We start from the raw sequence: 23,241 nt of genomic DNA, 5'->3' as shown, positions 1-23,241 counted from the left end.
GTCAAATGTAACAACTTGCGATACATTGTGATCCTAACTAGAGCTGGGACACGTTGGCAAAATGCGTACCAAAAGTACGTTTCCATGAAAATACCAGTTTTACGTGTACCACCCCAAATAGGCAATTTACGTGTTTACCGTACTTAAGCGACTTACAAATAAGGGTTATTTATGCAAATATCGACTTTTCATTAGTAGGGATCTGACGTATCGTGACGTTTTGAGTCAAGGCCATTAATCAAATGACATATTAACAATGTAAAAATTATTTCCATTATTTTTTTATCCAACAGACACCCAGACGACTGTCTGTTAACAAAAAAATATTTTACTTAAAGTAAAGATAAGAATGGAGGTACGAGGTGTTGGCAACTTCATATTTGTTATATTTCGAAAAATAGAGTCCGTGCTTTTAAATACTCGACAAACAAAAAGTCGTCCATTAAGAAAAACCTGTCCCAAAAACTATTTCAGTACAACACCCCCACCTCTAGTGTGGATAGAGTTCACTGACAGGTGGTGATTGTACGCGATTCCACAAGTCATGATTTATCCGCATCAACTGGATATCCCCCTGATACGTCAAATGTCCGTTCTCGAATACACCCCCAGAACAATTTGGTGGGAGAAGCTCTTGAGTAGTTGATCTTCTCTAGGGGGTAATTGCACAAAAGATCCCTATGGGTCGAAGTGTATCAAGGGCCCCCGAAAACAATAAGAAGATAAGACCAGTACAATTCGACACTTTGTTAACAGTTTAACCGATTAGCCCCGGGTTAGTGTGGTGCAAGTGGCGCTAAGTGAAATTACTGGTGTAGTTACAGTAGAATCCGTATATAATGACGTCGAAGGAATATGACAAATACGTCATACTAAGCGGAAGTCATATCAAGCCTGACCAGTAATATATGAATTGTACTTTCGCCGGACGGATTCAAGTCTGACAACACAAGAACTGCTATTACCTTAGCACTTATCATTTCGAAAAGTATAGAAACTTGAATCAATTGTTGGTGCACCACTAGAGTGATCGATCCGTATTTAGCCAGCGCGTCTGTCGTCAGAGAGGAAACCTCAAGCAAACATGTGCAGGTCAGGAGTTGCATCATCATATAAAATACAAACAATTCCTCACTTAAAGCGTTGGAGCACTTGTCCACAAACCTGTAATGAAATTATACAATACTATAGTGCATTACTGAAATAGAAATAGAAATAGTTTATTCGTGGCATAAAAAATAGGTAACAGACAAAGAGAAAAAAAAAGAGCACACCTCAATACAGAAAACAATACAAATAATACAGAAAATTAAGAAGAAGCAAACAACAGGCGTCTTATCGCTAAAAAGCTATTTCTTAAAACCATCATTAACATCATTACCGATACACACAACAACACAATTATTTAGGTGGTGTGCTGACGTGCCCAAAATGCGCTCGAGTATTTAGCAAGAAGATAGGGTACGTGAGCCACTTAAGGGCGCACCAGAGAGTGGATCAGCTACACTCTAATAACACGAGTTAAAAATTGCCTACTCCAGAGCACACAGTGGCTGTGGCCGAAATCGGTCAGGAGAGAGCATAGCATAACATCATTAGTTAAATTATCTGCTTTGCCCAAAGGTTGACTGGTACACTCCCAAGTAGCACAGATTAGCTGTATAGCAGCCGCATAATGAAGTACGAATACGCTTGAAGCTGGAATAAAAAAGCTGCATAAGAGCTGTATAAGCCTCTTTTCAGCTTTTATAACTCTTAAATGGGCACAAATTATGCAGCCTTAAGTTCACATAGCTGTTTAAGAGCATTGTAGCAGCAATTTAATGGAATTATAAGGGGTAACAGGAGTTATAAGAGGTGTATATTGACTGGGTAAGAGACCACCAGTTACCCTTTATTCAGTTAATATGTCACATGTGCGCCCTAATACCGGGAAAGATTGACGTTGGGCTGAATAAAAGATAATTATTAACATACTTTTACACCTCTGCCTTAAAAAACATATTTATATTGAAGCAAAAACCTTTAGCGCAACAACACCATAAGTCATTTTGTTAAAGTGTTTAGTTAAATGTTAGTACATGATCTTTTATATATTAATGTGAGAAAGATGTTTGGGAATGCAAGTTTATTGACATTATATATATACATTATCTAAGAAAATTTCAATGCGCCACGAGAATAATCAGGATTTATCTAAATTAATGATATAAATAAGCTATTGTGTAAAAACTATTTTAGTGGTTTGGACGGAATTATGAGATAAAAAGTTAATAATACGTTATAGGAAGTGCTAAACTAGTGATTTAGGTTAAGAACTCATGCACAAAACGTTATTGTTGCCCTTAAAACTTGGAAAAGTAATTTAAATTTTGTAGGTTATATACAATAAAATGGCGGTCAATGTTAAAAAGCAACGTGAACCGTTAAAATTCTAATATGCAGCATACGACTGTTATATATCTGATTAAGATACTTAAGTGAACCACTATAAAGTCCAAGTCGTTCTTTCGATACACTAGTGAACCTCTAAACAGTTATAAGGTATCTTGTGAACGTTTAAATAGCCGCTATACACACAGTCTCAATGGTAGTATAATAGGCTGCTTAGCGGTAAACATGTTCAGCGCTAAGCCGTATTATGCGCCACATGTGTTCGATTATACGTCTATTGGTTTCATAACAGTTCACTCGTTCTCCCTTATAATAAGTCAGCAAAATAAAAGCTGCTTTAGCGGCAAACATCTTCAGTGATAAGCAGTATTATGCGCCACATGTGTTTCATTTATAGGTCTATTGGCTTCATATTAGTTCACTCGTGCTCCCTTAAAAGTCAGCGTAATAAAAGCTGCTTAGCGGTAAACATGTTCAGCGATAAGCTGTATTATGCGCCACGTATGTTCCATTATACGTCTATTGGCTTCATAATAGTTCATTCGTGCTTCCTTAAAAAGTCAGCGTAATAAAAGCTGCTTAGCGGTAAACACGTTCAGCGATAAGCTGTATTATGCGCCACAGGTGTTCCATTATGCGTCTATTGGCTTCATATTAGTTCACTCGTGGTCCCTTAAAAGTCAGCGTAATAAAAGCTGCTTAGCGGTAAACATGTTAAGCGAAAAGCTGTATAATGTGCCACATGTTTTCCATTATACGTCTATTAGCTTCATAATAGTTCACTTGTGCTCCCTTAATAAGTCAACGTAATAAAAGTCCACAATTACCTCCTTATACAGTACATGGCGTAATTTTATCCACTAAACAGACCTTATAACGGTTAAAGCATTTGATAACCCTTAAAGCTGTATAGGTTCGTAGCAAATATACCTTTATATCACTCTTTGCGTATTAATGGTAGTTTTCAGAGCCGTAATGCAGCTTTTAATCAGCCCTAAGCTATATAAATATCACTGAAATCTATTATACAGCTGTAGGACCACGAGTGTGCTGTTATAAGTGTCTTAATACGCACAGAGCGTTAGATAGAACTAAAAGTGAGTAGTTATAGAGCTATCTGTGCTACTTGGGCTGATAAAGACTGTCACATAGTATTTAGTCCGCCTTCTGTACGATTATATTTTCTTTTGTGCAGTAAATAGCATATTGATTAAATAAAAAATATCATTAGGGATTGACAGGCTATCACTATTGCAAAACATACCTCAGTCTAAAACATTTTGTATGAGTTCAAGTTATTCGATTTTCCTGTCGACATCGTAAAACAAAGGTAATAAGCCAAATGTTCGTATAGTTTGTGCGGAAAGAGAAGAGTCGTGGAATGTATGAGGCCCAATACATTTCACGACTCTTCTCTTTCCGCACAAACTATACTTTAAGAATAATGACATGTTAAAAAACTTCTATTCCTTAAAATTTTTACGATGAAAGTCTTAGAAAATGTACCCAAATCTTTCGTAAAGTCCACAGAAAAAACTCCGGTTTTCTCCGACAGTTTCGACCTCCTGAATCCTCTTTAGACCATCGTACTTGTATCAATACAGGGTGATTCAGGAGACATGAGCAGGACTAACACTGCGCATTTTGTAAATTATAAGCAACTGTTTCGTCTCAGTATTAGTAAGATTAACGTTAATTTTCTACTCGTGTTGAAAAAAAAATATAAATTTATTTACGACATGCATGGTCACCCTAAAATTAGAATACTAAACTACCGATATTCTGTGTCAAATTGAATGTCATCACTGTCATCACGGTCTGGTTACTTTTGAAAACTAGTATCTCACTCAAGTTTGACAGTTTATTTTCTTCCTAATCAAAATGCTGTCATTACGGTTAAAGAGGTTTTATGTTTATTAGGTCTTGTAGGGTAATCATGATTGTAGAGAGTTAAATTTGCCCTCACCATAAAGTTAAAAATAGGGAAAAGTGTCGTTGTTTCACCTAAACACGACGGTGATCGATCAATTATCAGTTACTGAGTGTGCAGGATTAGTCCTGCTCACGTCTCATGAATCACCCTGTATATTTCGAGTTAAATAACATTTTCTTGAAACTTACTTTATGATAAATTTGTGGTGTTCGATGATTTCCTTTAATATCTCTCGGACTCTCATATTCTCTTCTGGTGAATACATGCCGTCCTTCGGAATTATGCTTGACAAATTGTGCTTCAAAATTTTAAGATGCCCCCAAATTTGAAAGATTATAAGGGAGATCAGAAGGTCGAAGGCCACGACGCCACACGAAGTGTTGTAGGTGGTAGGAATATTGAATACAAAGAGAACCCAGTATCCCTCAATGGTGGTATACACGTCTTCGGTGAAGCAGTGAAAGTAGACAGCTTGCTCAAAAGTGCGGTTGGCGGGCCGGTCCGGGCCGAACATTCCGTTGTTGTAGTTGTTGTACCACGGCATGAAAGCGAACAGGCATAACCCACAGAACATCTGACAGATCATGTAAAATGTGAATATCGTTGATATGTTGTGGATCTGCGTATGTATCTAAACAGAATACCAATAACGTAAGATGCGATAAGACAAAATAAAATTTATTTCATTGAAGAATATCTAAAAATTAAAACAGTCATAATACGCCTAAATACCCCAAGATTAAATTTAATTGTACAGTAAATATTATTACAAAGAACACATTTAATGACTCCTGGCATTTTAAGATTTTCGGTCATATTGAAAACTAGACACTTGCGGAAACAAAACTTCGAAGCGTACTGCGTTCGATTCTTGAAGTAAAACAAGTGGAATTCTAGTAAATAATCCTTTACTATTTCTTGATATTTAGCCGTCCAAGCCATAAATAACCTTTGCTGGAATAACGATTAAATTCGACAATGAAAAACTGATTATGCATAATTAAATAGTAGTGCAGTTGAAGAATAGAATAAAACAATAACTTGTACCAAAGGTGAATTATTTTAAGTGAAGACTTATAGAAACAAATACAGATATAAGCTCTGTGAAATGTTTCATTATTATTATTATTTTCAATAGCTAGAAGACCATTTATAATTCTATAAAACCCACAGTATATGGTTGCGTTGTTACTTTGTTTCTTTCTCCAGCAAATCAGTTTGATTTTAATCTTATTATTTGCTAAGTAATAGAGGTATCATAACCATATTTATGTAAATAAGTTTTGATTTTAAAACGCTTAAATTAAATTAAAAGACTCGTTGGGTGGACGACATTCGGAAGATAGCGGGTCACTTCTGGATGAGATTAGGTTAGGACTGGGACAAGTGGCGTACTAGAGGCCTATGCTCAATAGTAGGTTATACAGGGTTGATATAATGATGATCAAGCACTTACCAAAAACAAGAATTCTAAAAACATGCATAAAAGCACGTGCCCCGCATCGAAGAACGAAATCGTCTCTCTCTTGTACCAGATGTAGGTTGCACCCAAACTCGGTAAAGCCATGGCTATGGCGATCAACAGCATATTGTACATGGACAGTATAAAGTCCAGCCGGCGCCGGCCGAACTGCCTGTGCGGCCAACAGCCGATGGAGCTTAACATGAAACTCAGCATTCCGATGTACTTAAAACTGAGAGGCGACTTTGCATCACTGAAAAACAAAACTATATCCCTGTAGATCTTTAACTGCAAGCCCTTTTGAAATACGATTGACACAATTTTGCAAACCATCACGTTTTATAACCTATAAGTAATCACGAAGCGCTGGTGGCCTAGCGGTAAGAGCGTGCGACTTTCAATCCGGAGGTCGCGGGTTTGAATCCCGGCTCGTACCTATGAGTTTTTAGGGAATATAATATGTACGAAATACTTATCATTTGATATTTACTAGCCGCTTTTCGGTAAAGGAAAACATCGTGAGAAAACCGGACTAATCCAAATAAGGCCTAGTTTCCCCTCTGGGTTGGAGGGTATGATGGCAGTCGCTTTTGTAAAACTAGTGTCTACGCCAATTCTCGGGATTAGTTGCCAAGCGGACCCCAGGCTCCCATAAGCCGTGGCAAATGCCAGGACAACGGGAGGAAGATGATGAATCTATAAGTACCTAATCATGTTTTACGAGGGTTGCACTGAAAATGTCGGGAATAGAGAAAACTGTCGCATCTAGACAGTCAATATTTGTTTTAATGCATACTTAAACTCAAACTGAACACGCACATAAATTTTCTTTTGAAAGTAATCATTCTGTAATGCACACGGCTCATAATCCCAAAGTCCTTTTTGTATGGCGATTTTGGGGAAACCAGTGGATTTGACCCAGGAGCCGCCACAGACGTCATCTTCTCCCGTTCGTTCTCATCGTGCTTCCTCTGAAGATTGATTGACAGCATAACTTCAATTGTTCTGGGCTTCAATTGTTTTTAACAGCGCACTCTATGACGTCTTGGCGATAACTGCGTCGAACGCCACTCAGGTGTACGTATAACACCCTAGTTTGCTCTATTTGTCAAGGTTTGCATGATAAAACGCCTCTTAAAGGCGATAGATGGCACATTTCAGCCATTCTCCGACACGGCCAACCTGGCATTGTACGGGTCCCTCCGTACATTATCCTCCTTTGTGATTCTCACTGGTAGACTAGAGCGAAGATCAGATTTCTTCAGTAGAAATCTGATCTCTTCTTCCAAAAGAAACTGTAGAGCGCTGTTCATCTGCACCACCACGGCATCCTGACATTGTATGCATCACTGCATACATCTGCGGACAGAATACAACAATCTGAGGTATCTAAGCTCAATTGCTCGGCCTACCTGACCAAAGTAAGTTCTTCCATAACTTTTGAATACTGACAGGCAATTCTTTCAATAACACGCACATAGATCATTGTCGTGAATGAACAAGTTCAGCGCCACCTTCTCAATAACAGTACCAACAACTTGACTTTACAACATATTGGTTCCAACACACAGCTAACCTCATCGCCTGGCCGAAACCCCGCAATTGCAGTTACGAATAGGACTGTGCCCTCCAGCACCCAGCCCTCAAACGCCCTCTGAACAACTCAGGATCCGGTTGCGACCGCCAACTCATGTGATGAACCTCTCAAATAAACTATTCTCAATGGTATCATTACTGTTATTTTGAAAGGGATGTGAAGTTCACGTTTTGTCTCTTATAAATAAATCAATAAAAATAAAAATCATTTATTTCAGAAAACAAGTTCCATAATATGGTTAGTAACTCTTAACTTAACAACTATGTTAGTTTATTTGTAAAAAGACAGGAGAGAAAGAGCACATAAAAAATAGAACTAAAATTAAATTATAAAATAACAAGTACCTAACAACACAAAAATACACGCGACCACCCCCCTCTGACGCCTCATGCATCCCATGGCCTCCTCATAACATGCAGATCCATGAAGCGGCCGAGGACGGGCGAATCCAACCTGTCCGCGATCATCTGCAGGATGCTGTTGCCGCTCCCTCGCACACGTCGTATGACGGACGCCGACTTTTTGCGTATTATCGCATAAAAATCGTCGACGGCCGCGTCGGCAAACATGCCCGACGCGCTGCAATAGCTTATGTCAATATCATAAAACCAAACTGCTTACTTAGCTATTATTATTCATGCAATATGCAAAACTGACAGCAAAAATGACTAGTTAATGATAAAACGCCTCTTGAAGGCGATAGATGGCACATTTCAGCCATTCTCCGACATATATAAAAGTTTTTTTTACTGTTGTCATATGAATATTTAGGAATGTCGAAATCTGCCGATATGCAACTTTTTTGGCAGTCTTTTTAATTAACAGCACAAATGCGATTTTAATTTTTGACGTCGCTTTGGAATGACATGCTTCTATAAGATCACCCATGGGATAAAATGAAAGTGACTTTCATATTTAATTTTTAACTGCAAACGAGCGTACGATGAACTGTTCATAAAAAAATAACAGAAGCCCATTGTAAGTTTCATTTGTTCGCTGAGGGCATATTGAAAACCGTTTAAAATTATGATCCGAAAAATCACTTGGCCAAAAATTCAAATAATGTTAGACATACAATTTTCAAATTGCCAGTAATTCTTAAATACAAATGACAACCAAATGGAATTTAAGTACCTTAAAAGTTTTATAAAGAGTTACATTTTTATAAATTACTAGCTGTGCCCGCGGCTCCGCCCGCGTGGAATTCGGTTTGTGCAGCGAACTGATATACATGGAAGTATTCTGTCCGCTCAGTTATGACCCAACGTAAACTATTCGATTGTAGGCGGTGCTTACAAACTATTCGATTCGCAACTTCAGTTCGTCCGAGATGACAGTCAGTGACGGATGGCTAAATTGATTTATAAAAGCAACGTTTTTTTGTAATTAAAAATGTCTTCATGTGTCGTGAAGTAGTGAAGAAGTTATTTTAGTTTATACCAAGGATAGTGGAATCACTTTTCACTTGTAGTAAACAGATAACTTCAGTAAAATTTGGAATAAACATGACGATTTGTTTTCAATACTACCGTGCTAAGCTAAAACGTAACAACTGCCTACGACTTTCATAACAACATACGACTTTTTAAATTGCGAGGATAATAGGGATGGTGTTATGCCAAATGAAGTAGACTATTTTATTAACTTGTGCTTGGTTTAGGAATTTTCTATCTATACATATAATAAAGCTGTAGAGGGTAGAAAGTCTGTACATGGAAGATATTTGAAAAAAAGTTGGCTGGGGATACTTAGAATCGATAACAGAACACGTTCCAACAGTTTTTAGAATTTTTGTCTGTTTGTCTGTTTATCTGTTTATCTGTTTGTCTGTTTATTTGAACGCGCATCACGTGAAAACGGCTGAACGGATTTTGATGCAAACTTTACTAATCTATCGAGAAAATCTCCGGCCAGGTTATAGGCTATAAAAATTCAACCCTTAAAAGGGGGGGGGTAGCCACAACACTCGCTTGATTCAAGTTTGCCCTTGAATCTTATGGCGCTACTTAGGAAGGAGGGGCAAACTTTTTTCAAATATGTGCTACCACTATTGAGTACCCTGGTAAACTAACAGATGGCGCTGAATTTAATACGTAGTGACATGAATAAGCCACCGAGGAAGGTTTTTGCCAAATTAACTCTAAGTTTAGATGAGGGGTACGGACATCAACAAATTTAATTTAATAATTATATCGATTTACAACAAAATTAAACGACAGTAAATTAATTACCCCTCATTGCACAGTGATCTTTTTCACGACTACCCGAAAAAAGTGAGAGAGAGTGTATTGTGTTTTCAGCGTTCGTGTTTGTATGTAGGTATATATTTATTTATCTGGGTTTCACTCTCTCTCACTCTTTTGCGGTTCGGCGTTAGGTCTTATGCGATGCCTTCTGCCTTACGGCAAAGTTGATCTTCTGCCTTAATTACACTTGGGCGTGGATCCAAGCTTTCCTCTTTCGCAGCTGGGCCTACTGCCTTGCTCACACTTCGCCAATTCAATTCTCTTGGTCAATTCCAAGCTCTGCTTTCTTGCATCTTTTATGCATGAAAACAACCTCGCTGAAATCCTTAAATATCGAGCCCTATGCGAAGCTAGGCTGATAGAAAACTGTCACACCCCTTCTTTGTATGAAATCCTGGATTCGCGCCTGGTTGGGACTATAAGTAAAATTGCGTTTTTTATATCTAAAAATTTTCGCGCTCGCTTCGCTCGCGTTTTTAATATCTTTCTAAGGTATGATAAAGGTGACATTCGGGTGGCGACTGCAGCAGCATTACTCTGTTGCAACGTTACTGTCAATTTTCGTCATAAAATGATGTGACCGATTTCCATACTAAAAGTAAAAATGTACAACTGTCTATCATATTGCGTTTTTATATCGAAAAATTTTCGCGCTCGCTTCGCTCGCGTTTTCGATCGCTTTCTAAGATGTGATAAAGGTGACATTCGGGTGGCGACTACAGCAGCATTACTCTGTTACAACGTTACTGCTGCAGCACTGTAAATTTTCGTGATAAAATGATGTGACTGATTTCCATACTAAAAGTAAAAATGTACAACTGTCTATCAAATTGCGTTTTTATATCGAAAAATTTTCGCGCTCGCTTCGCTCGCGTTTTCAATTACATTATAACCTAAGATATGATAAAGGTGACATTCGGGTGGCGACTGCAGCAGCATTAGGTACTCCGTTGCAACATTACTGCTGCGGCACTGTCAATTTTCGAGATAAAATAATGTGACTGATTTCCATTCTCAGCTGTAATGCGGCAATGAACTCAATTTACCAAAAAAAAAATGTAATCTTAATGACCCTAGGGAGAGGGGGCACCATGGTCTAGAAATGCTTAGGGCATTAAAATATCTTTATACGGCACTGCTTCGGACTTAACCCGACGTACGTGTCGCGCTGTATACGCGTTCCAAAGCCGGGCGCCTTCGGCGCCCTCATACTAAAAGAATCTGGCGTAGCCCGACAACGTCGCGCGCTGCACGCGGTCCAAAGCCAGGCGACTTCGACTTTCTTATACTAAAAGAGACTTACGTGACACGCTGTATGGTTACCAAAGCCGGGCGCCTTCGGCGCCCTCATACTAAAAGTCAGGCGTAGACCGACGTACGTGACACGCTGTACGCATTCCAAAAACGGACGCCTCCGGCGCCCTCATACTCAGAGCGTCGGGCGTAACGTACACGTTTCAAAGCTGGGCGTCTTCGGCGCCCTCATACTAAAAGAGTCGGGCGTAGACCAACGTACGTGACACGCTGTACGCTTGCCAAAGTTGGGCGCCGAAGGCACCCTCATACTCAAAGCATCGGGCTAAGCCCGACGCACGTAGCACGCTGTACGCGTTCCAAAGCCAGGCGCCGTTGGCGCCCTCATACTAAAAGTGTCGGGCGTAGCCCGACGAACGCGTTCCAAAGCCGGGCGCCTCCCTCATACTCTAAGCGTCGGGCGTAACCCGACGTACGTGACACGCTGTACGCTTGCCAAAGTTGGGAGCCGAAGGCGCCCTCATACTCAAAGCATCGGGCTAAGCCCGACGCACGTGGCGCACTGCACGCGGTCCAAAGCTAGGCGACTTCGACTTTCTCATACTAAAAAAGTCGGGCGTAGTCGGACTACTACAAATCGCGCTCTAAAAAGTATGAAACAATAAGATAGAATTATTTTAAGAAATTATCATGCAGGAAATTATAAATGTTATAATTTTTTGAATAAAAAAATACAGCGTAATGTAATTTACTATTTTTTATATATTTAGCAGCTTACTGACACAAACCGAATTCCACGCGGGCGGAGCCGCGGGCACAGCTAGTACTAAATATATGCGTTCACTGGGTTTGTGTCAGTAAGCTGCTAAATATATAAAAAATAGTAAATTACATTACGCTGTATTTTTTTATTCAAAAAATTATAACATTTATAATTTCCTGCATGATAATTTCTTAAAATAATTATATCTTATTGTTTCATACCTTTTAGAGCGCGATTTGAAGTAGTCCGACTACGCACGACTCTTATAGTATGAGAAAGTCGAAGTTGCTCAGCTTTCGACCGCGTGCAGTGCGCCACATACGTCGGGCAATTCCCGACTCTTTTAGTATGAGGGCGCCGAAGGAGCCCAGCTTTGGAACTCATTCAGCACGCCACGTGCATCGGGCTACTCCCAACGCTTTGAGTATGAGGGCGCCGAAGGCGCCCGGCTTTGGAACGCGTACAGCGTATCACGTACGTCGGTCTACGCCCGACACTTTTAGAATGAGGGCGCCGAAGGCGCCCGGCTTTGTAACGCGTACAGCGTGCCACGTGCGTCGGGCGTAGCCCGACGCTTTGAGTATGAGGGTGCCTTCGGCGCCCAACTTTGGCAAGCGTACAGCGTGTCAGCGTGACTCTTTTAGTATGAGGGCGCCGAAGACGCCCAGCTTTGAAACGCGTACGTTACGCCCGACGCTCTGAGTATGAGGGCGCCGGAGGCGCCCGGCTTTGGAATGCGAACAGCGTGTCAGGTACGTCGGTCCACGCCTGACTTTTAGTATGAGGGCGCCGTGCTTTGGAACGCGTATAGCGCGACACTTACGTCGGGTTAAGTCCGAAGCACTGCCGGATTAAGATATATTTTGATGCCCTAAGCATTTCTAGACAATGGTGCCTCCTCTCCCTAGGGTCATTAAGATTACATTATTCTTTTTGGTAAATTGAGTGAAGTTCATTGCAACATTACAGCTGAGAATGGAAATCAGTCACATCATTTTATCACGAAAATTGACAGTGCCGCAGCAGTAATGTTGCAACAGAGTACCTAATGCTGCTGCATTCGCCACCCGAATGTCACCTTTATCATATCTTAGGTGAGAATGTAATCGAAAACGCGAGCGAAGCGAGCTGGAAATTTTTTCGATATAAAAACGCAATTTGATAGACAGTTGTACATTTTTACTTTTAGTATAGAAATCAGTCACATCATTTTATCACGAAAATTGACAGTGCTGCAGCAGTAACGTTGTAACAGAGTAATGCTGCTGCAGTCGCCACCCGAATGCCACTTTTATCATATCTTAGAGGGTGATTGAAAACGCGAGCGAAGCGAGCGCGAAAATTTTTCGATATAAAAACGCAATTTGATAGACAGTTGTACATTTTTACTTTTAGTATGGAAATCAGTCACATCATTTTATGACGAAAATTGACAGTACCGCAGCAGTAACGTTGCAACAGAGTAATGCTGCTGCAGTCGTCACCCGAATGTCACCTTTATCATACCTTAGAAAGTGATTAAAAACGCGAGCGAAGCGAGCGCTAAAATTTTTCGATATTAAACGCAATTTTACTTTTAGTCCCAACCAGGCGCAAATCCAGGATTTCATAGAAAGGAGGGATGGGACAGTTTTCTATCAGCCTAGCTTCGCATAGGGCTCGATATTTAAGTGTCTCAGCGAGGTTGTTTTCATGAATAAAAGATGCAAGAAAGCAGACTTGGAATTGACCAAGTGAATTGAATTGGCGAAGTGTGAGCAAGGCAGTAGGCCCAGCTGCGAAAGAGGAAAGCTTGGATTTGGAGCCACGCCCAAGTGTAATTAAGGCAGAAGATCAACTTTGGCGTAAGGCAGAAGGCCTTGCATAAGACCTAACGCCGAACCGCAAAAGAGTGGGTTGAAATCGAATCTATGCATCTAATCACGACTCTTCTGCTACCGATTGTTTCCCAAAGAATTACGCGCCATTATTTTTGCAAATTAGCTTTTGGACAGCTAAAAAAAATCGTGTGGTAAAAACGATGTGTCTGTCCTAGACGTGTGCGCCGCGCCGGCGCGCCGCCGCCGCCGGACTTTTTGACCACGCCGCCGCCGCCGATAAATGATCGGCGTGAAATCGGCGTGACCTTGAGTGTTGTTAATTAGCTATTCTAAGTTGGTTTTTGGATTACAATATAGATTTTTTGTATTATTTATGTTACAGTTGTCAAATATACATCAATCATTAATTAAATGAACCTGAATAGCCAGTTGCAGAAACTATTTGACACACCAATTAAAGTAACTGAGTAACCCTAAGTATTCACCGTCAACTGTTAACGAACGCTGCTGCTAGTGCTGCTTATACCTTGGACAGCTAGAAGAACAAACTTCTCCATTCTGAAAGAGCTCTATATCGCCACTCATCTATTCCAAACATGCCATGGGTGAGCCCTTAGCATCTTCGGATATATCATCCAACGCATGATGTGGAGAAACACATTAATTTAAGCCGAATGAATGGCAATCGTGCTCGAGTTGGAGCATGTGTGAGATGGTCGAACGCTATGGAGAGGTCGGCTTGCAGCAGTCTGCACCGTGCAGTCCATACGGCTGATGACCGCACGAAATGGAGACAAATTACATGTGGTCGCGAGCCTCAGCAATGAGAAAACGAGAAATAAGATACGTCTCAGTGTGCCTGGTGCTTGTACGACAAGAAAACCATTAAAAAGAAGCCATAGCAGTGTACTATGTCTAGCAAATGTCAAGGATATATGAAGTTCTGTTTTGTTAAAGTAAAAAGTACGTCATTTTTAATAGGATAAGCCATGGAAAGCTTGAGAAAACGGAGAGTTACAGATTAGATCGAAGGTCATTGGGAGCAGGAAACCTCTTAATGAAAGCCAGTTACTAAGGAAATCAAGTTATTATACCTATCCTATATTCATTTACAAGCCCTATTTTACTCACAGCATATTCAAACTATACGTAATTTATTGCCCAGCAACGTGCATTGATCAAATTTTCAAGAAAAACAACAAATTAATGATTTTTCTTAAGAAACTTGAAAGTCAAGGTCACGCCGATTTCACGCCGAAAACACGCCGCCGCCGCCGATTTTTTGGCAAACGCCGCCGCCGATCATTTTTTAATCGGCGCACACGTCTAGTCTGTCCCTAATTTTAAAATTTGTTCTACTTTTTCAACCTGGCATTTTGGTGCCCCCCCCCCCCCCCCCTCAACGTGGTGCCCTAAGCACGTGCTTGTTTTGCTTATTGGTTAATCCGGCACTGGTCCGAAGGTTTGACTATGGCTACGGCTTTGGTAAGCGTACAGCGTGTCACGTACGTTGGGCTAAGGTTAAGGCATTCAGAAGTTAAGGTGTAATAAAGAAACTCAGATAAATAAATATAATATACCTACATGCAAACACGAACGCTGAAAACACAATACACTCTCTCTCTCTCTTTTTAGGGTAGTCGTGAAAAAGATGGCACTGTGCAATGAGGGGTAATTAATTTACTGTCGTTTAATTTTGTTGTATATTATTAAATCGACATAATTATTCAATTAAATTTGTTGATGTCCGTACCCCCTCATCTAAACTTAGAGTTAATTTGGCAAAAACCTTCCTCGGTGGCTATTTATGTCACTACGTATTAAATTCAGCGCCATCTGTTAGTTTACCAGGGTACTCAATAGTGGTAGCACATATTTGAAAAAAGTTTGCCCCTCCTTCCTAAGTAGCGCCATAAGATTCAGGGGCAAACTTAAATCAAGCGAGTGTTGTGGCTACCCCCCCCCTTTAAGAGTTGAATTTTTATAGCCTATAACCTGGCCGGAGATTTTCTCGACAGAATAGTAAAGTTTGCATCAAAATCTGTTCAGCCGTTTTCACGTGATGCGCGTTCAAATAAACAGACAAACAGACAAAAATTCTAAAAACTGTTGGAACGTGTTCTGTTATCAATTCTATGTGCCCCCAGCCAACTTTTTTTCAAATATCTTCCATGTACAGACTTTCGACCCTCTACAGCTTTATTATATGTATAGATACCTATATATGCCTCTTTCTATTATGTTATTTCTAAGTGTCCCATTCCCGAATCTTTCAGTGCGACCCTCTATAAGTATTTTTTACTTATACGTATACATATATAGGTACGTATGTTGTTTAGTTAAATCAAATGGCCCCCGTTCTCAACATTGAACTGCCGGTATGCCGGCCTAGCCAAGGTTACAATCGCTATCGCTTCGACAGCGAAAAGCATTATGTCTCTCTATCACTCTTCCATATTAGCGCGACAGTGACAGTTGCGTTTCGATCGTTACGGAGCGTAAGCGATTGGCATCTTGGGGGCGGTTCATAAATTACGCCATAATTTTTTGGCGATTTTTGGACACCCCCCCCCCCCCTAACATCATCCAAAAATCATGCTTCGAATGACCCTGTTTCCTACTATATCATGCTACCATCATCCGATGTCCAGACCCCCCCCCCCCCCCGTAATTTGAAATGACGTAATTTATTAATAGCCCCTTGGCTACGCGGCCTGAATATTTCAAAAACATTAAGTACGAGATTTTTCTGTAAAATCTGTCAAATAAAATGTCAATTTTTGAATAAATATATACTTACGGTTTTACGTAATAGGTAGGTATGGTTCTTACATTTTTTCTTATTCATTTTTAAAAGCTTACCTGTCATCAAATCGTCTTTTCAGAAAGTAAACAGCTTGTTTTAATGTCATGTTGCACTAAAAATTAAATTTAAGTATTGATAGGTACAATGATAATGTATTTATGACGTAATATAATATAAAACAAAATACATACAATGTACAAAGGCGAACTTAATCTAACGAAAGCGTAACAATTCTTCCTCCTTTCGCCGCGAATTTGAAGCATTTGTTTCTTTCACATGTTTATGCACATAAGTGGCTGAGTAATCCTATAGTATTCTTAAAATAATACTATATTAACAATCCGCTAAGAAACTACATAAGTTTCATAGCGAAAATAGTGCTGGGAAAAAATAACATCGATAAACATGTTAGATTGCGCGATATAAATCCTGAATCCTGCACTAAGTACAAGTTTTCTGATTGACCCAATGGTTGACTGGTAGAGAATGCCTTAAGGCATTAAGTCCGCCATTTGTACATTTTGTTATCGTGCAATAAAGTTTAAATAAATAAATATACAAGGGGTAACAAAAATAGTGGCGGTCCGTTTAAGGGCATAGTCGGTATCGTGTACTGATTAGGAAAAAGTAAAAGTAAAGTATTGGATTTACACACTGTATTATAATATTTTTAGCATTAGAAATAAGGTAAACAATCTTGATGTGTCTTTTAATTGAAAAACACATTTTAAACATTAGTTACGGCAAATATGTAATAGACATGTGTAAGTAATGCTCGTAATATCACAAATGAGATATCTCTCGAACACGTAATATGGCATTACGTATCTCTCCGCGAAATCAACCAGTACTTCAAACATCACGCATCACGCGAGCTGCACCGAGCGCGCGAGCGCCAACGACCGGCCGAAGCGCGCGAAATGGATTCAATTCCAAATACATTGACTCGCCGATATGAACGGTCAGTTCAAGTTTACGCACGGAGCGCGTAATCTGTAATGTCACTTGTGATAGTGTCATGTTTGTTCGCCATGCCATGCCATCATTGCTTTGTTATCTCGCTCGCACTCGTACTCAGTGCTCGCTCGCTCTCGCTCTGCGATGCTTTCGGCTATCTTCGGAACCATTCGGATAGGTCCGCTCGGCTGATCGCCGCGGTTTAAGTTGTCACTCACTAATATTTTTACGAATATGATTTTCTGCAATAGATTTAAAACTCTAATGCGTCCGCGTAGAGCTTAAAATGTTTTCTTATAATACAAGAAGGACGCGGTCAAATGGAGTAATTTAATTTGCGATTTTGAATTTGACGAAAACCGTTTATTAATTATTATTGTTGTGAAATGTTTGATAGTTTGCTTGACTTTCGCGGTTCGCGGCAATTGTTTATCCTTTAATTTAATTGTGAATTAGTGCATATCGAGACTGACTGTAGAAATTCGAGTTGTTTATAAAGACTGATTGAATTAAATTGCAAATACGAGTATAGTTAAATTAAATTGTGAAAAGTGTAAATAATAGTTTCGTTAAGGCAATATTCTGATAATGTATTAGTGCTGGTGAGTAATCGCTTTTTTACGGACTATTGGTGACTTTAACTTGATTGACCTATTTAAAAAAATGGCTATAAACGAACTACTTTACGGGGACAGAACCAAAGCGAGCAAAATGTACGCATTGTTATAGAATACTCGCCATATCGGGAAGCTCCATAGGCAATTATCTACCTCCGAAACTTACATACATATTACATAATTACATTATTTTATAATTTATAAGAACTAACAAAAAATCTTTCACATAAAGGTGACAAAACGCAACGCGTAATAAATAGATCGATCGCCGATACGGATCCGAGACGCCCTAGAATCACTAGAGTGCTGTATGCGCTGTAAGAGATAGCTGTAATGTGGCCGTCTCGCGCGCGCCCGAGCGCTGTTTCACGTTCGGGTCATGTTTCGAGTGATGAGTGATGTGATATCTCAGTGTACCATTACGTGTTCGGAAAAGTGACGTGATATAGCATCACTTTTCGAAGCACTGTTTCGCGCATGTCTAATATGTAACAATACGATCATTTATATTCTTCTGCTTTCATAAGTAATAGTTACTGATTTTTAAAAAGCGTTTTTCAATTAAAAGACTTGTCAAGGTCGCTTACCTTCTTTCAAGTTCTTTCTAATGCAAAAAAACGAACTATAATTAACTCACATTTATAGACGGGTCTATCGAGAATTTATTTTATTAACATTAAAAACCGACGTTTCGACACAGGTTTCACTGGTCGTGGTCGCAGTTAACTGTCATTTCATTTCATATAGTTAGCCGTGACCACGACCAGTGAAACCTGTGTGTCGGTATTTAAAGTTAATAAAAAAAATTCTCGATAGACCCGTCTATAAATGTGAGTTAGAATAGAATAGAATATCGTTTATTGCACCATGGTAAAAACAAGTTGTTACAAAATAATGGTAACTCATGGTTACACACTGTATTGTTGTCAAGCACTAGTTGTTACCGATAATAACATTTATATTTTATAGTGATTATGTGCCTACTCTGTAATTGAGACATGGCAGTGGAATAATGAGATAAGTAATTTAACAGATAATTGGTCGGATATCCAACATGTCATTTTTATGACGGCTGATCGGTGATCACGTGGTGCTTTCTATAGAAAACGAAGTCCAGCGGCCCAGCCCCGGATCGGTCTAGGTCGTGAGTCATGCTTTATTGTTAACAGTAAGTATGTTGATTATTTTTCGTAGTAATTACTTACTTATAACAACATCAAGGACATACAAAGAATAAAAAGCGGACAAGTGCGAATCGGACTCGCCCACCGAGGGTTCCGTACTTTTTAGTGTTTGTGGTTATAGCGGCAACAGAAATACAACTGTATTAGCTATCACGGTTTGTGAGATACAGCCTGGTGACAGACGGACGGACGGACGGACAGCGGAGTCTTAGTAATAGGGTCCCGTTTTACCCTTTGGGTACGGAACCCTAAAAAAACACTTATTACTTACTCGTATATGATTTTCGCAAATCAGCATATAATATGACGACTAAAATATCAAAGTCACTTAAATCAGTCTTAGTACACGTGTTATAAAGATGACTCACGTTAGAAATCAGGGCCGAGGCTTCTGACACTTCAGTTTCTATGAAGGGTCATCGCTAATCACGTGATGCTTTCTTTGGAAAACTGAAGTGTCGGACGCCTCGGCACGGACTTGGGTACCTAGCCAAGGTGACAATCGCTTACGCTACGACAACGAAACGCTTTGTGTCCCTCTATCACTGTTACATATTAGCGCGACAGTGACAATTACGCGCTACGGAGCGTAAATTATTGGCATTTCGCTAGGCCCTATGGACTGTTCTGCGTGAGTCATCCTTTAAAAAAAAAGCAAGGAAGCAAACGCGAAATATTTTAGCAGCAATCGCATTCGCATTGTCCTTTGATGGAGACGGAACCGCAAGCAGGCGCGCAGCCGCGGAAACTCGCGGCGCCGAGTACAGGCACGGAGCCCGACACGCAGGTGGTGCCGCACGCGTCGATGGTACCGGTCACGCGCACTGCTCCAGAACCTTCCCCTCCGTAGCTGCTAGGAGTGACGCTGACTGAGCTAGGTGTGACGCTGATTGAGCTAGGTGTGACGCTGACTGAGCTAGGTGTGACGCTGACTGAGCTAGGTGTGACGTAACTGGGGCAGCTGCAGCAGACGCTAGGGTAGCTAATGCTGTAGTCGCTGAGACTGTAGCTGTCGTAACTGATAGGTAAGGTATAGCTGGATCCGTATAAACAGCTTTGGTCCGTGACGGCCCAATACGAACAATGCTTCTATATATTTAAGAGATCAGCATCACTGCGGTACGATGACAATCTGTCAGTGTCAACATTGACGGTTTTGGTTGAAATAATGCTAAAAGTGACATTCCATTTCCAACTGCAGCTGCAATACTGTTCATTTTACTATGGAGCGTCGCTGTCACTGTCAATTTCCATAGTAAAATGAAAATGCAGCTGCAGTTGGAAATGGAATGTCACTCTAATACGGGGCACGAATACTAAAGTGATTTTTATTATTAAAGTTTATCAATGTATATTTATGCATATTCTCAGTAAAAATCCTCTATTACTAAGTTAATTAAAGAGTAAAGTAAAGAGGTTTGGTGTTATGTTATGTGTAACCAGTGTAACATCCAGCCTTTTAAGGTAATATTCTTTAGTAGGTACATACTTAATAAACATCTTACTTTTCATGTCCTGATTTAGCACACGTATATTATATTATTAATCAACAAAAAAAGGCAAAATCAAAAGTAGGTACCGGTATGTAGACCAAGTTGCTCGGATAAACAGCTGGTCCGTTGATCACGGTATAGGTCCTCCGTGCCTCACAATAATTGGCCTGTGGGAAAAAGGCAATTTTTATTCACTGTTCCACTTCTTATAAATTAATCGTTGGGTCCTAGGACCAATCCTGCCGAAGGGAATGAATGATGGGAATGGGTTCACGAAACGCCGTATTTCACTCGTTGAGTATAGGAGCGCCCGGCGCCCGGCATTGGAGCGCGGTCAGCGCGCTCCTTATTTCGGGCTACTCCCGACTGTTTTATTATGGATACGCCGAAGGCACCCGGCATTTGAGTGCGCACATCGATGTAGTAGGGGAGACCAAGGTGGGTTGTGACAGAGGGGAGTTGTGACAATGAAGATTTCTCGAAAACTATGATTGTTAGCGAGCTGGATTCAGCTGGACCAGCATTCTTAAGCCCCTTTAGAATTATAATTAAATGAATATGTAAATAAGTACTTAATCAATAATGTTTACCTGTATGAGGCAAGCGATACAGAGAGCGAATATACTGATGGGAGACATCTTAAAAAAATGATCTGATGATGTCAGAGACAACGTGAATATTCAAACCACTTGTTTTCATGAACGTCAGATTCTTCTGACGGACGTGTAAAAACTACTTTTAACGTGAAAACTATACCATTTATAAATACATGTTTGAAAACTTAAGTGTAATGAGTTGTTGATAACATTGTCAATACTAGCACGTGGTTTTGCGTTCTAAATGTTCTGATATTGGTTGTGGAACGTGCCCAAGTGCACCTAATTAGAAATTAGGTAATAAATGTTGATTAATATATAAATGAGCGATTTCTTAACTTGTTTTACTCAAAACTCACCTACTTATTATTTTCTTTTTTTACTCAGAGTGGTTAGTATAAACAGCCAATAAAAATATTTTTGAATTGTTCTATCCAGATTGTCACTTAAAGGACTATTCACGTTAGACCGAGCCGTGTCCGGGCCGGAGCTTCCGGTGCTTACTTTTCTATGACATGACAGGCGATGACGTCATGCTTTCCATAGAAAAGTATACGCCGGAAGCTCCGGTCCGGACACGGCCCGGTCTAACGTGAGTCATCCTTAAGACTACCTACTTAAGACTTAGGGCCCGATTCGAATTTTGAAATAGACATCTATTAGATATCTTTTAGACATCACCAAGATACGATAACGATATGTTTAAGATCTAACCTGTCATATTTGACATTTGCGCGATTCTGGAGATACTCATAAACGATTTCCACAGGATACGACTTAGAGATCCAATTCACGTCTAATAGATATCTTACTCTATCTAATGTAAAAGTGACATTGGTTGCCCGAATTGCGCTGCAAAAGAGAACTAGTTGATATCTAAACTATAACGTATCTAGAATGGATCTAGTACGTGTCATCTCTTGTGAATATCTTGAAGTTCGAATACGGCAGTTAAGCGCGTGCGTGTTTATTATTTGGCCTGACGTTTCGAACGTGACATTGCACGCAATTATGTCCTATTTTAGTTTAAAATGTGAGTGAAAATCGTGTAAAGGCTGGCGTCCACTAGACTCGCCGAGTCGAGTCGAAACGCGTAGCCGCAGAAATTCGCCTGACGAGCAATACGCGCGGAGAGTCGAATCGGCGCGCCGCGGCTATTCGTCAATGGACGCAGTTGCATAGAAAATATAGGAGGCAAATTAGGTATTGCGATTCGATTCGATTCGCCTCAGCGAGTCTAGTGGACGCCAGCCTTTAGTCACCTTTGTCAATATGAACTTTTTATTTAAATTTCAGTCGGAAGAGGCAAGAGAAGAGATTTTTGCATACTGAAAAATAGACATGCGCGAAACAGTGCTTCGAAAAGTGATGCTATATCACGTCACTTTTCCGAACACGTAATGGTACACTGAGATATCACATCACTCATCACTCGAAACATGACCCGAACGTGAAACAGCGCTCGGGCGCGCGCGAGACGGCCACATTACAGCTATCTCTTACAGCGCATACAGCACTCTAGTGATTCTAGGGCGTCTCGGATCCGTATCGGCGATCGATCTATTTATTACGCGTTGCGTTTTGTCACCTTTATGTGAAAGATTTTTTGTTAGTTCTTATAAATTATAAAATAATGTAATTATGTAATATGTATGTAAGTTTCGGAGGTAGATAATTGCCTATGGAGCTTCCCGATATGGCGAGTATTCTATAACAATGCGTACATTTTGCTCGCTTTGGTTCTGTCCCCGTAAAGTAGTTCGTTTATAGCCATTTTTTTAAATAGGTCAATCAAGTTAAAGTCACCAATAGTCCGTAAAAAAGCGATTACTCACCAGCACTAATACATTATCAGAATATTGCCTTAACGAAACTATTATTTACACTTTTCACAATTTAATTTAACTATACTCGTATTTGCAATTTAATTCAATCAGTCTTTATAAACAACTCGAATTTCTACAGTCAGTCTCGATATGCACTAATTCACAATTAAATTAAAGGATAAACAATTGCCGCGAACCGCGAAAGTCAAGCAAACTATCAAACATTTCACAACAATAATAATTAATAAACGGTTTTCGTCAAATTCAAAATCGCAAATTAAATTACTCCATTT

The 23,241-nt window shown here is 40.0% G+C and overlaps 1 protein-coding gene across 1 annotated transcript; it reads right to left on the bottom strand.

The window, feature by feature from the left end:
• Nucleotides 1–282: 282 nt before the first annotated feature.
• LOC134676741 (uncharacterized) lies at nucleotides 283–16,664 on the bottom strand. The gene is made up of 6 exons (XM_063535126.1): nucleotides 16,467–16,664; nucleotides 16,332–16,387; nucleotides 5,784–6,042; nucleotides 4,516–4,958; nucleotides 966–1,164; nucleotides 283–309 (listed from the first exon to the last, which is right to left on the bottom strand). Exons 1-6 carry the CDS (start codon nucleotides 16,536–16,538, stop codon nucleotides 283–285), a joined length of 1,056 nt encoding a protein of 351 aa, XP_063391196.1. The 5' UTR covers nucleotides 16,539–16,664.
• Nucleotides 16,665–23,241: the final 6,577 nt, after the last annotated feature.

This window comes from Cydia fagiglandana, chromosome 25 (assembly GCF_963556715.1).
Source record: "Cydia fagiglandana chromosome 25, ilCydFagi1.1, whole genome shotgun sequence".
NCBI lineage: Eukaryota > Metazoa > Arthropoda > Insecta > Lepidoptera > Tortricidae > Cydia > Cydia fagiglandana.
This window is presented reverse-complemented; position numbering and strand designations above follow the sequence as displayed.

Excerpts from the sequence above, each read along its gene's own strand:
- LOC134676741 (XM_063535126.1), bottom strand. The coding sequence starts at position 16,538 with ATGCTTCAAATTCGCGGCGAAAGGAGGAAGAATTGTTACGCTTTCGTT. Across the intron at positions 6,043-16,331 it reads AAAAGACGATTTGATGACAG|TGATGCAAAGTCGCCTCTCA; the intron begins GTAAGCTTTTAA and ends TTTGTTTTTCAG. Across the intron at positions 310-965 it reads TCGAAATGATAAGTGCTAAG|ACAGTCGTCTGGGTGTCTGT; the intron begins GTAATAGCAGTT and ends TTTTGTTAACAG.